The sequence below is a fragment of the Sceloporus occidentalis genome, unplaced genomic scaffold, assembly GCF_023333645.1.
Source record: "Sceloporus occidentalis isolate IW3139 unplaced genomic scaffold, rSceOcc1.0.p SCAF_4, whole genome shotgun sequence".
NCBI lineage: Eukaryota > Metazoa > Chordata > Lepidosauria > Squamata > Phrynosomatidae > Sceloporus > Sceloporus occidentalis.
The window spans coordinates 401,262-414,862 of record NW_028316984.1 but is presented as its reverse complement, the minus strand read 5'-3'; the positions used below and the strand labels follow the sequence as shown (position 1 = coordinate 414,862).

The following is a 13,601-nucleotide window of genomic DNA, read 5'->3' as shown; positions in this document are numbered from 1 at the left end:
TCTGTGTTCATTTGCTTTGATCTCCTTTGGAAAAGCGGGCTATAAATAAACAGTATTATTATTATTATTATCATTATTATTATTCATCAAGCCTTTCACTATCTTGTGTACTTAATTCTTGCTTTTTGTTTTTTTTGTCCTTTTCTTCTTCGTTGAGGATGGTTGCTAAGTGCTGTACAGTATTTAGAATTACTTCAGAAAAAAATATCTGCACAAACGTCCAACTATGTGGAAGGGAAGGTGATCATTAGGTCTCTAAATTAATTAGGACTTTTAATAGGCTCACAACAATAAAGCAGATAACACTTGGTCTCAGCATCTTAAATCCTGTTGTGCTAATTATTGGTTCTTGCTTTATATATTTTTTTCTTTTTAAAAAAGCTCCCTGTCAAATAATATTTCTCTCTTTCTTCCAGTAATAAGGAAGATCAACAAAAACTTATTTTTATCAAGTCAGAACAAGGTGGCTTTAAATTGAAGGAAAATGTACAGTTTCATCTCTATATCAGCACCTCTCCTTGTGGCGATGCTCGGATTTTTTCACCACACGAAGCAGCCCAAGAGGGTAGGACCCATTTTCCTTACCAGTGAAGATGTCTGAGATATAAAAATGATTGTGATCACTTCAGTAGTTTTTACAAATCTGCTTTTCCTTTTTTAAAAAAAACCTTAAATGAGAGCCGGACTTTATAGAAAGATAGGTATCACTTATAGTCCTTTAATGGGTGATAAAAATTGTGTAGGAATGAATGTGTTATGCATATGTAGGTCATAATCTGTAGCCATGTACACTATGTACATGGCAACTTGTGCTGGTGTATTCATTCCTGCATGACAGTGATTTCTTGTAGCTCTATCTTTGCTTATAGGCCTCTTTGGACAAATTTAAAGTGCAATTTTCTTTTAAACAAGTTAGAGTTTTTCTCAGAGAGGAATTATAGAATGTGTAAAGGAAGAATTAGCAAACAAGTCTCAGATGTGAATTTGTATGGATGAGATGTTTGTGAAGTTTCTTAATGCACACGACTGCTCTCCTAATTCCTCTCACCTCTCTGTTATTTCTGCCGCTCTCGTGTGCCTATCTCCTGTGAGTAGCAGAAAACAGTAATAAACTTTCATAGAAAGCATAGTCACCACCATTGCCATTAGTACTCATCTTCCATTTTATGATCAGTAATGTTGGCCACTTCTGTCACTTAGATCAGGGAGACAGACATCCCAATCGAAAAGCAAGGGGGCAGCTACGGACGAAAATTGAATCTGGGGAAGGAACAATCCCTGTCAGATCTACAGCTACTATCCAGACTTGGGATGGAGTACTGCAGGGAGAGAGATTGCTTACTATGTCATGCAGTGATAAGATAGCCCGGTAAGCTGTTTCTCTTCTGCTGAACTGACAGCTTTTGCACACTGCTGGATCCTAGATGATTGAGATTCTCAATTAATTCTGTTTGTACTGGTTTCTGTTGAATGGTTTACCCCTGGTAAGTTGAATGGCATAGTGCATTGGTTCATTTGAACATATTATTTCCTTTTTGTAATGCAGGTGGCAGCGAGTGTAATATTTTTCAATTATACATATGCTAATTAGGAAAATTCAATTTAAAAAACCAAACTAAACCAAATACCCAGTTTTAGTGCTAGTGTTCATAATAACTTTTTAGCAGGAAATGTGAGACTTGCATGCAAAACACATTGTCCACCACTGTATATCATCTGTTTCAGCAAATCTTAAACTATTACTCCCCAAGCTGCTGTATAAATTCAGGAGGGTTTATAGAGCCGTTCTTGGGTGTGAATGGAATGGAGACATTCAGAAGCTGCTTCTTTCTCTAAGATGTAAAAAGCTAGCTGCATGTACAGTCCTTTCTAGCTTTAAAAATGACATATATTTTTTTATAATATGAGGCTGGTAAGCCATCCAAACCCAGAGTTTTTCCATTTTTCATTCTTCTTATACTTTCGGATATTTCCAATGGTGTTATTGGTCCATTCAATACTTCCTTCTGTATCTTTGATATTTTCTCCAATTCCAATTTTTGTAAGTATTTCTTTACTTCCTCGTGATGTTTTTCTTTTTCTGTTTTTTCTTTATAAAGATTCCCATAATATTCACCAAATATTCTTTTTAGGTCCTGTTGATTATTATATATTTTCCCTTTGTATTTAATTTCAGTTATTATTTTCCTTTCTCTTTCTCTCTTTAATTTTTGAGCTAACCGTTTACCTGATTTGTTAGCACATTCAAAAAAGTTTTGTCTCCCAGCTCTTAATTTTCTCTCTATTTCTTTAGTTGTTTCCAAATCTAATTCTTTTTGTAGTAATTTGATTTCTAATTTGATTTTTTTATTCGCTGGTTCCTTTCTTAACCTTTCTTCCTTCTCTTTATTTCCTTCAGTATATTATTATTTTTTTCCTCTGCCATTTTTTTCTTTTCTTATTCCCATTTTCATAAACAGTCCCCTTACTACTGCCATACATGTATCCCATACAATGTTCATTTTCATTATGCCATCGTCATTCTCTTTAAAAAAATACTTCAATTCTTCCTTAATTTTATTCACCTTATCTTCCTCTTTTAACAATTCCTCATTTAGTCTCCATTGAAATTCTTTTTTTCTGTTCATTATTTTTAATACTATGGGATTATGGTCTGATCTAATTCTTGGTAGAATATCCATTTCTTGTATTTTAGGTAATAGGGTGTTACTTACCATAAACATATCAATCCTTGACATGGTTTTGTGGCATTCCGAATAGTACGTATACCCCTTAGAAGTTTTTTAAAATGTATTTTTCTCCCCCTTCTTTTTGCTACTGCACTTTCAAAATTTGGTTACAGTGGCAGATGCACTTTGTAACGGTGTGTGTGTATGTTTCCAGCTTTGATCCCTCTTTCAGTCTTGGGAAAAGGGATGCGAATGTTCAGTTGCCTTTGTTGCATGTGTTGTGCAGAAGCCAGAGACAGGGTTATAAATCTTTCATAACCATATTGAAGTTCACACAGCTGGAGAGTTCAGAGTTGTACAAAAACAACTTGGAGAAGGGCATATGTGCAACGTATTTGTCCATGGTGCTGTCTCCTAAAATTTTTTCAACCTGTACCTGCCTATCCAGTAGGAGTATACATCAATAGATCTCAACACATGCAGTATACCTAGATAAATTTCACTTCGAAATGCATGCAAAAAATAATAAGAGCCGTGGAGGAATTCTTTGTTTTCTGATGGTAGGCATGTAAACTGGCTATGTTTGCAAGTCCTTAGGTAAAGCAGTGTAAGAGCAGGGAAACACAATCTTTTGGCCTAAATTGTTTGGCACAGTTTGAACTGCAGGAAAAACTGAAATGACAGAGACCTCTTTTAAATCAAAATTGGGTGTCATATGTTCTCTCCAGGTCACTGCACTCATTGTGCAGTGTAGCAGTGGCATGCACCTTGTTTTGAAGTCAGATTACTTTCCTGCAAAAAAATGAGCAGGGAGCATTTTGCTGCTGGCTGTTGAAGTTTGGTAGTGGGCTTAGGAGTGTGGCGCGAAAGCAACCTTCTCACTCCTGCTTTAAACATACTATAACGAATGAGCAGGTGGAGCCAAAAGAGTCCATCATAGAAACAAGTTCTGTTCTCTCTGTCTTATATAAATTCATCTGTTTGTCTTGTCTGCTGGCAAAAATTATGTATCTAATTCAAATGGTCATTTGTTTCACTTTAGATGGAATGTGCTTGGTATTCAAGGAGCATTGCTTAGCCTCTTTGTGGAGCCAATTTATTTCTCTAGCATCATCTTGGGGAGCTTATACCATGGAGATCACCTATCCAGAGCAGTGTATCAGCGGATAGCAGAGATAGAGGACCTACCACATCTCTACATACTTAACAGACCTTTACTCAGTGGTAAGTATGGTGTGAAAAAAAATTGAATTTTTTTTGCTGACGTATTTTCAAAGTACTGCAGATTGATAGGTTGACTTTAGCAGCATTCAGGCTTTGTTACATTCAGCTATGACATCTGAATAGGAATGTCCTATAGCCACATTCTCTTAAATATAAGCAGAACCCTCCACTCGATTATGGACAGTTATAAGGCAGGATTGCATACTACACTGGTCTTCTTGTGGTCAAGTAAATATGTGCTCAGCATAGCAAGTACTGAATGGGGATACAGTGTGCCTGAGGCTGGCAAATAAATAATTTAAGAAATTTAGGTAAAAAAAACTGACCCAAAAACCTGGGTCAACTTATACATGGGTCAATAAGGTATTTCGCCCTCAGCCAGGCTCCCTCCGTGGGGGAAAGCCCAGCTGGGGGCACACTGGAAAGGGAGACCGATCGCCCCAGGCGCCCTTCATGGGGGAAGGCCCAGCTGGGGGCACACTGGAAAGGGAGACCGATCGCCCCACAGCCTGTCCCCAGCCAGGCTTCCTCTCCAGGGGAAAGCCCAGCTGGGCACACGCTGCAAAGGGCGATTAATTGCCCCACAGCCTCTCCTCAGCTGGACTGCCTCCTTAAGTCTGATCCTTGATTTATCCATGGGTCATATAAAAATGTATCATTTTGCCCCCCAAAACTGACTACGACTTATACACGAGGTCAACTTATAGTCAAGTAAATATGGTAAATGATGATGTTCACATAGGCCATAGTCCAGGGCCATGTCAGGCAAGTTTTAGGCCTGTTGAAATTCCTAGGCATAAGATTCCTTAATACAGTCTACCCTCCCCATACACAGGGATCCGTTCCGCCCCCCCCCCGCCCCCCACGTATGGGGAAAAGAGCATATGCTCAAGCTCCATAGGAAATAATGGGGCTCATGTTTGTGGCAGCGCATAGGGCGTGCAGAGCGAGTACGTGTCCCATTATTTCTGCCTGGGCTTGCCTTCCGCATGAGCCCAAAGCAGCGGAAGGCAAGCCTGCCTATAAGGACGGCCAAATGTACTTCCCTTGCCTATAGCTAGTAATCTTAGTACATTTTAAAGTGAAAGTTCAATATTAGAATTCAAAGTTTAGATTTGTTTGATAACTGTGGGCAGCATTAGACATTATGTGCAATTTTCTGATTCTTTTTAAGAGTCTTTCTAAAAATAACACCAAGGCTCCAGTTGAAAAGAAAGACTAGCATAATAGGGGATTCTTCTTCTGCTTCTTTCCTGTTGAAAAATAATGTCTCCCAATTGTTTGTACCCTTGGTGCCCAAAAGGTATGGGTATCTATAGGTGGGATGAGCTACGCTAGGGGTTTTGTTTGTTATTTTTATTGTGCTTTGATGATTTTATTATTTTTCTTTGTAACCAGCCTTATTTTTGGATTGTTTAATAACATTTTAATTTAAACATTTTGTGAATGTTTAACTATGTGGTTTTAATCATCATCATCATCATCATCGTTGTTGTTGTTGTTATTATTATTATTATTATTATTATTATTATTATTATTACAGTGTTGGTGGCAACAGCAGCCTGGGTGAGCCAGTGTTTACCAGACAAAAAGCATAATGGTTAAAAAGGCCATATAAATATATACCAGACTTACCTTTTAGATTGTCAGCCTCAGTAGCTACAGAGTATACATTTTTTAAAAACTTCAAAGAAAAAAACAATTACAATTATACAAACACTACCTGTCAATACATAGATTCATATGTCTTTAACAATTATTAGAACTTTAAATATTAAAGATTTCATGAAATACATCAGTTTCAAATTTATTTTTCTGTCTTCCTTATGATTCTCTGAGTTGTATACTGTTGAAGTTACATCTTTTTTTTGTACTTCTATAACCATATATGCATTTTAAAAAAAGGTTTCCAATAGAATCTTGGAACTACAGTTAACATGTACATGTATACCTCAATTAATGAAGATGTGTTCTCGGGCATTACTTGTTGAACAGAAAATGTGTTGCCAGAAGCGGAAACATGGAAAGAATAGGGATAGATTTCTACACCACAAAAGAAGAAGAGCAGTTCAGTGTTTTTTTAGTACATTTTTATTCACAATTAACAGTGTGCACATATGAAATGAAATGACCTGATCAGATGAAACTTGCATAAGTAAACAAAACCACATAATTTAGCAGTGTGACAGCTGGTTCACAATTTCTGTATCAGTAATCAACTAAAATGGATGGAGAGAACTACCCTGCTGCCATTGGTTGCCTTTTCTTCTTGTCACCTGACTCTTGTATTCAGCTTTGGATTCAATTAGCATGGCAGGCAGTTAGCCTGCATGACTTAAATACCCAGCCCTCAAAAATCATTCATCATGGTTTGCATGATAAAAGCTCTAAGGGAGGATTGGCTCCCTTCCTGATGTCTCTATGCCCCTTTTAAACAAACACATTTCTAGAGACTGAAACTGCCACAGAAGCTGAGCCAAGTCTCACAAGAAATAAGATTCTAGGGGTGTGGGTTTCCATAGACAGTGGTTTATGCCCTTGGTAAGTGCAGCAGGTAACTCTGTTTTTAAAGCCTGATGACAACATTGTCCTTGTTCAGGTGACTGCTTTGAGAACCTCTCAACACACTGTTAGAATATTTTAGTCAGACTGTGAAACTGATCTGGCTTACATCTGAAACATTTTTATTTATTTTTGTTTATTTCAAGGATTTATATCCTACCTATCTCCCACAGTTGGATTCAAGGCGGGTTGAAAACTGAAATAAATTTTTAATTTATTCTAGCTAGCCTATAACCATTGCAGCTGCCTTTTGGGAGTTCAACTTGCTGAATCAGGAGGCTTACGTTAAAAAGAGAAGTTGTTCTGTTTGCCAAGAAATGGAACCTCAGTCCTGCCAAACCATCCCGTCCTGCAAGGTGCTGAGCTGGAATAAATCCTGAAGCTACCAGGAGGAATGGTCCCAGTTTATTGAGAGCAGCTACATTTTATAGAGAAACAAAAAGTCATACAGCAGCTTTTTTAACTGTGCATGCCCCAAACTACGCAATACACTATAAGTCCTTCAGCTTGTACAAGCTAGTGCTTTATCTTTGTCTACATCTTTAAAGCTTGCCATGGCTGTCTAAAAAGGAAAGGGAATGCAATATCAAGACATCCTTGGTTCTCACAGGCATCTGGCTACAATTCCTTAAGGCTAATCAGCATCTTCCCCCTTTTTAGGGTTCAGTGATCTCAGCAGTTAACACATTCTCAAAGCATGTGAGCCAAAGAAGTGGTTTCCTAAAAATAAAATATGATTGTATACAGACTTAAGGCTTACAGTTCAAGTGATGGAATAAATGGTTAAATGGAATGAGTTGATGCAAATTTAAACAATTTACAAATGGAATATATATTAAGGGTCATTTGAGTGCCAGATTCGTTTCTTTAAAAATGAAATAGCCCTGCATACATTTATCTGTTTTGGACTTCTGTCTAGACATGGGTATCAAGATGAGGTGTGGGTTTTTGATGAGTGAGTAGTATAATTTATTTTAACTAGGGCTTCGTCTACACTGTAGAAATAATGCAATTTGACATCATGTTAACTCCCATATCTCCATCTTACGGTATGTAGGGATTTTTAGTTTGTGAAGCATGAAGGAATATACTGATAAAACACTCCTAAGAGATACTCATCCAACCTCTGCTTGAAAAGGAAAGTCGACCACTTTCTGATGCAGTCTGTTCCACTCCCAAACAGCTCTTTCAAACGTTTATCTGGAATCTTATTTCTTGTAGTTTGATTCCATTGATTTGCTGTGTATATCTTCTTTCCATAAGTTCAATATAAATAGTTTTATTTTGAAGAATATTAGTTACCCTATGTAACATCATTTTTCTTCATCTAGTTATTTAACTACACTCAAATATCAGATTTGTAATAAGTGATAAAGATGTAATAAGATACACTTTCCAAATTGTTTTTATTTATGTGTGACTTTTGTGTTAACGTATTTTTGTATTCTTTTTTCTGTTGTGGATCTGCACATACATAGCACATATATTTCAATGATGCTGAAATACATTAGAAACACATTCTTCAGGAATGGAAAGTAGAATATTTATGACTTAATATCTTTGTCTCAGAACAGGAGCACTGAAGGGGAATGGGTTACTTTTTCAACAATACTTTTTAAGGACTGTAAGACAACATTATTATTATTATTATTAACCTTTATTTATAAAGTGCTGTAAATTTACACAGCGCTGTACATACAATCTTTTAGTCAGACGCTTCCCTGCCTTCAGGTTTACAATCTAAAAAAAATCTAAAAAAAATGTAGAGACAACACTTACAATGTGTCAGGTTCCACAGCAGAAATGACAGGAGAGCATTCCCCCCACAATGTACCAAAACAGGCTGGATCCTATCACTTACTGCATCTGAGTAATTTCTATTATTTATGCAGCTTATCTGATATCAAGCCAGCATTTGCACAACATCCAGCATAAACAGTATTGAGATTATTACGTATATAAATTGCCAGTACAATTGTATCATTAGCATGCTGATGCAACCACTCTGATTTCATGTAAAGCTGCAACTGAAGTAGTAAATGGAGCAGTAGAAGCAATGAGTTTCACTATGAATACTTTCTTTTCCCCACAACCCCACCAGTTCCTTTTAGGAAACGTTTATTAAGAATACTTTATTAGGAAATTTGCACTTTCATTCTTTAAAATAGGTTTCCAGTTGCTCCAATGAGCTATAATTTAAGGAGGCAACTGCTTAAAAAAGGAATCCAAAGTCCTGACTGTGTCTTGCCTTGGCCATTTGGCACTAGAGGCTGCATGTGCCCTAGATTTGCTTTAGATCTTTGCTGAAGGGCTGCCAAAAGGTGTGTGAGGCCCAAAAGAGCAACACTCTAATTTATCTGGGGATGCAGCCTTTAAAACAGTGAAAAAGTTTTCTTATTCTTTGAGAATGTTCTTTCTTTTTTTGTTTGTTCAGGTATCAGCAATGCTGAAGCGCGCCAGCCAGGTAAAGCACCTAATTTCAGTGTGAACTGGACAGTAGGAGATGTTGGTCTTGAAGTTATTAATGCTACAACTGGCAAAGATGAGATGGGCCGTGCATCACGTCTTTGTAAGCATGCCCTGTATAGCCGCTGGATGCGCATTTATGCAAAGGTATGTTTTCAAAAGTGGATGGTCCAGCACTATATGTACTAAGCATAGCCACTGGGGCTTTGATTCTGTCTTTTACTGGGCAAGCAATTCTCTCCAGAGTTGAATGCAGAAGGACTTTGAAATCCAAGAAAGACTAGATATAGAATTGTACACTCAGAGTAGGAAGGGAGCAACAAGGGCTATCTAATATTCTAGTCCAAGCCTCTGCCATGTAGGAGTAGTACACAATTAAAACACGCCTGAAAGATCCCAATGCAACCTCTGTTTAAAGACTGCCAAAGATGTAGCATCCACCATGCACCAAGATGGAGAATCCACCATCCACTGTCAACTCACTCTTACGATGAAAGAGTAGATGATCAAACTGAATCTGTCGTACTTGGGCCACATTGTGAGAAGGCATGACTCATGAGAAAAAACATTAATGCTAGGAAAGGTAGAAAGTTGTAGAAAGAGAGGAAGATTGCATACTAGATGGCTAGACTCCATTAGGTAGGTCATGGGCTTGAGTCTGCAAGACCTGAGCAGAGCAGTAGAGGATCAGAGGCTGCTTGGAGATCTCATATACAGGGTTGCCATGTGTCAAGGTAGACTTGAGGGCCACTAACAACAACAAACAATGTTTAGGTAGTGTCTCTTGTAATTTGAATCTTGTAATTTCTGTTGTTGCAACTGTGAATTACACAATATCTGTGAACCTGTTGCTGTGAATCTGTTCCCTTGTTTCAGACCAAATGTTCTCATACTTCAGCCTGGGATATAGCTATGCTGTATCCCTTTCAGGGGAAGCATATGGGATGGTAGACTTGAAAACTCCTTTCTTTCCAAACCCACCTTTGTGTGCTTAAGCATAATTCAAGTAACCCCTTTGAAATTGTTCTGTTCTCAACAGCTGTCTCTAAAAGGATTCTGATTCCTTCTAGGCTCTGAATTGAGAGATACCTTGAGGGTTGTCTTTTAGCCCAGATTACTTTTGTGTATGATTTTTTTAGGCTTCAGAGCCCTACAGTTTCATCTTAAAAATGCAACTGGGAAGAGAGGAGATGGGAAATTGAGATTTTGATTGCTTTGGGCAGGTGATAAAACACAGGAAAAGAATGAAACAGCATTTTGTTTTTGTTTTTTCTTGGCAATGGTTGTATAGTTGGACAATATAAGAAATCATATACTGGAATAATAATGAATTTGCTGTGGATAACAGAAACTCTCCTTTTTCTCCTCTCTTTGCTTTTTCCAGCTTTCCGCCAACCTACGTTCACAAGTCAGTAAACCAAACATGTACCATGAAACTAAGCAGGTAGCTGCTGAATATCAAACTGCCAAAGAATGTTTGTTTAAAGCATTTTTGAAGGCGGGGCTTGGAGCCTGGGTGGAGAAACCCATTGAACAGGATCAGTTTTCCCTCACAGTCTGATCTCTGGATTGCATTTCACTTGGACAAGGGACTATAGTGGAAACAACAATCTCCAGCATCAGCACTTCACCTATACAACTATAACAGCAGCTTTTAAACCTTCTTTTTTGGTGGGGGGACTTTTGACCAATTTTTTTCTGTTGTTGTTTCACAGAAGTATTAAAACTAATAGAAATATGAAGATACAAAAATTAGTTTGGAATCAAACAAGGTTGATTACCTTCTCAAGAATTGACGTCTGCAGGGGAAAACACAGTGCAACTCTCTTAAAGTGATTCATCTGGAGAGTTTACAAATTATTTTAATACATTGTTGCCAGGTGCATGATTAATGTAAATCACATAGGATGTTACACTACAGTTTGACTATGTGGTTTGAATTTGTGTTCTTTTAGAGCAGGGGTAGGCAACCTGCGGCCCGCGGGCCGGATGCGGCCCAGCGAGGCCTTGGCACCGGCCCCAGCCCAGTCCTGCCGCCGATTGCCGCCAGGGCCTTTGGGGAGCAATTGTCTATAGAAGCCTCAGAAACATGCATTTATATTAACATTTTTTTAAAAATCAGCAAATTTTTTCACGTGTCCTCCATTTTTTTTAAAAAAAGTGTCTTCCATTTGAAAATTTTGTCCTACATTTGTCCTGGTTTACTTATATATTTATTTTTTTTAATTATTTAATTATTTATTTTTTGGCTTCGGCCCCCCCCCAGTTGTCTGAGTGACAGCAACCCGGCCCCCGGCTCAAAAAGATTGCCTACCCCTGTTTTAGAGTCTAAAAGACAGCTAATTTATGTGCTTCTTTTAGATGTTTATTTTTTAAATTGATTAAAAATATAGGAAGGATACAGAATAGAAAACAAGCCTGGAGACTGGATAGCTAGTGTTCTCTGCTTCCTTGCTCTTTAAAAACAGCTGCTGAAAACTTTGTGTCTTTGATGTATGTACTGTATTTATTAATCTGTGATCCAATTTTTAACATGCTACTTTTTATTCTAAAGTACCTGTCGTCTCTTCCCACTTACACACATTGTGTAGTTATTTTTTTACCATTGTAAACTGGAAACAAAAAATATTTGTAATCTAACACATTTTAGACTTCAGTGTACAAAAAACAACTTAGATATAGATGGTTTGTGTTTCACAGGAACTCTATGGAGTACAACAGTAATATTACCAGTGATGTGGCAATTTCAAACATTTGTTCATTTGTGAGGAAATACGCTGTCTTGCCAAAAAAACCAACACAAACACCACAACTCCTAAAGGTTATTCCACAGATAAAAGCAATTTTAAACCGTTAGCTCTTCTGAGTCTTAACATATTTTCAGCCAAACTGTTGTGTCCGTTTGAGGCGACATTGCTTGACATGAATTTAAAGTGTTTGAAGTTTAGTTTTGTTTGATCCTCTAGTAATAGGAGTAAATATTGAGACCATCATATTTGTTTGCATTACCTTTGATCCACAGGCATGTTTATACAGGTCTGGATCTCTCAGGGACATTGGTTTTGGCTGAAGGAATTAGTAATGAATGATCTGCATTAGGCCTAGATCTCTGCAGAGGATGCTCTGGTCATAGTCATGGCTACTGCATCCACTGCTTGTGTTGCACAGACCATTGGCTACAGAAGGGTTCACTCTAATGTGCAGTGTGTATAGGTCATAGTGTTGTAGCTAGCTAATCTACAAAGCCAGTACTCACACGTGGCTCTCCTGTACACTGCCAGTGTTTCAGACAGTATTATCTCCACTCACTTGGCATTCCTCTGGCTGGTAAGTAGGAGGTAGAGGATGACCACAGAGTTTATTAAGTGGGCAAGCATAATACCTCAGCTTCTATATAATGCCCCACCAGAGGAAGTTAGACATAAACATGAAATCTTATTAGGAAATTATTTGAGCAGTTAATCTAATTATAAACGAAAGAAGAAATTCATAGAAATTTGAGCCTGATCTTATCAGCTCCATTCCACAAAGCATGTTGTGTACGTTTAGCAAACTGAATAATTCTCATTTGCTTAGAGCTGAATAATGCTTACATTTTGCTAAGCCAGTGGCAGGAAGTAAAGTTGTAATACTAGATGTATATCACATATATATTGGGCTCTGCTTGATGTGATGTTCATACTGAAAATATCACATCAGCTAAAATATTTCAAATATCTGTGTGGCTATGTGTAGTAGATAGAAAAGGTAGCTAGCTCCTCACTTTTCGGTATTTTCTGGGTACTACTGCCTACATAGTATTGTGGTGATAGATGCAAAAACTATACAGAGTTATATGCATGTCCAAGAAAGTCCTATGTGTAATTGGTTTACATCTTTGTTAAAAAGGAAAGAAAAATACGTTCAGTTTTTTTTAAAAAAATGGCTAAAAGGCATGATAGCAATAAGTTAATTAATACAGACACTGATAGAATAAATCAGAGTTTTATTACATGAAAGCAAATGTATATGGCATTTTTAAACATTAATGAACAAATTCACACAGTTCTGTGGCTTAAAAGATATATGACACAAGAAACACACCCATAGTGTTGACCCCACAAATAGTCCCATTGAAGCATATTCTAGTATAGAGGATCAAGGGCAACTTATGGACCACTCTTAAGGTAAAATAGATTGTTGCTAGGACTGACAACAAACACTTATGGATTGAAACCAAATACTTCGGTAGCTGGGTATGACTTGGGCATCGAGACCTCTGGTTCATGGAGTGAAGCCCAAGATGGAGGGGGGGGGGTAAAGTGCCTTGGGAGGGGGCTATGGGCAAAGGTGTTTGTTTGGTAGGTTGGCGGGGGGCAGAGTTTGACAGACGATCCGTTGATTCTTGTTAAAATATATGTAGTTTAAAATGGGTGGTGAGAATCAGCTCAAGCAGAAAATCAATGGAATAACTTTGCCCTTTGGTTCCCTGGATGCTGGCTCAAAAGCATAACAAAAAAAATAATAGTTGGGCTATTATTGATTGATAGCCCTAATTGTGAACCTTCCTATGATTCTCGCTGTCGTGGTTTAACAGGCAAAATGCACTGAAGTGTGAAAACAGCACAATATTGGACTGGATGGCCCTTGCAGTCTCTTCCAACTCTATGATTCTGTGAATGTGTAGCTTAGAACATGTTG

At 37.7% G+C, this 13,601-nt stretch overlaps 1 protein-coding gene across 3 annotated transcripts in view; it reads left to right on the top strand.

Moving 5' to 3' along the window:
* LOC149313382 (double-stranded RNA-specific editase 1-like) overlaps window positions 1–12,905 on the top strand; it is a 68,302-nt gene extending 55,397 nt beyond the window's left edge. For all 3 annotated transcript variants that reach the window (XM_089519015.1, XM_089519012.1, XM_089519014.1), the window contains 5 exons: window positions 417–565; window positions 1,201–1,369; window positions 3,712–3,893; window positions 8,890–9,068; window positions 10,306–12,905. In XM_089519015.1, coding sequence (XP_089375141.1) covers window positions 417–565; window positions 1,201–1,369; window positions 3,712–3,893; window positions 8,890–9,068; window positions 10,306–10,482 — 856 coding nt within the window. In that variant the 3' untranslated portion in view covers window positions 10,483–12,905. The remainder of the gene's footprint in view (window positions 1–416; window positions 566–1,200; window positions 1,370–3,711; window positions 3,894–8,889; window positions 9,069–10,305) is intronic.
* Window positions 12,906–13,601: the final 696 nt, after the last annotated feature.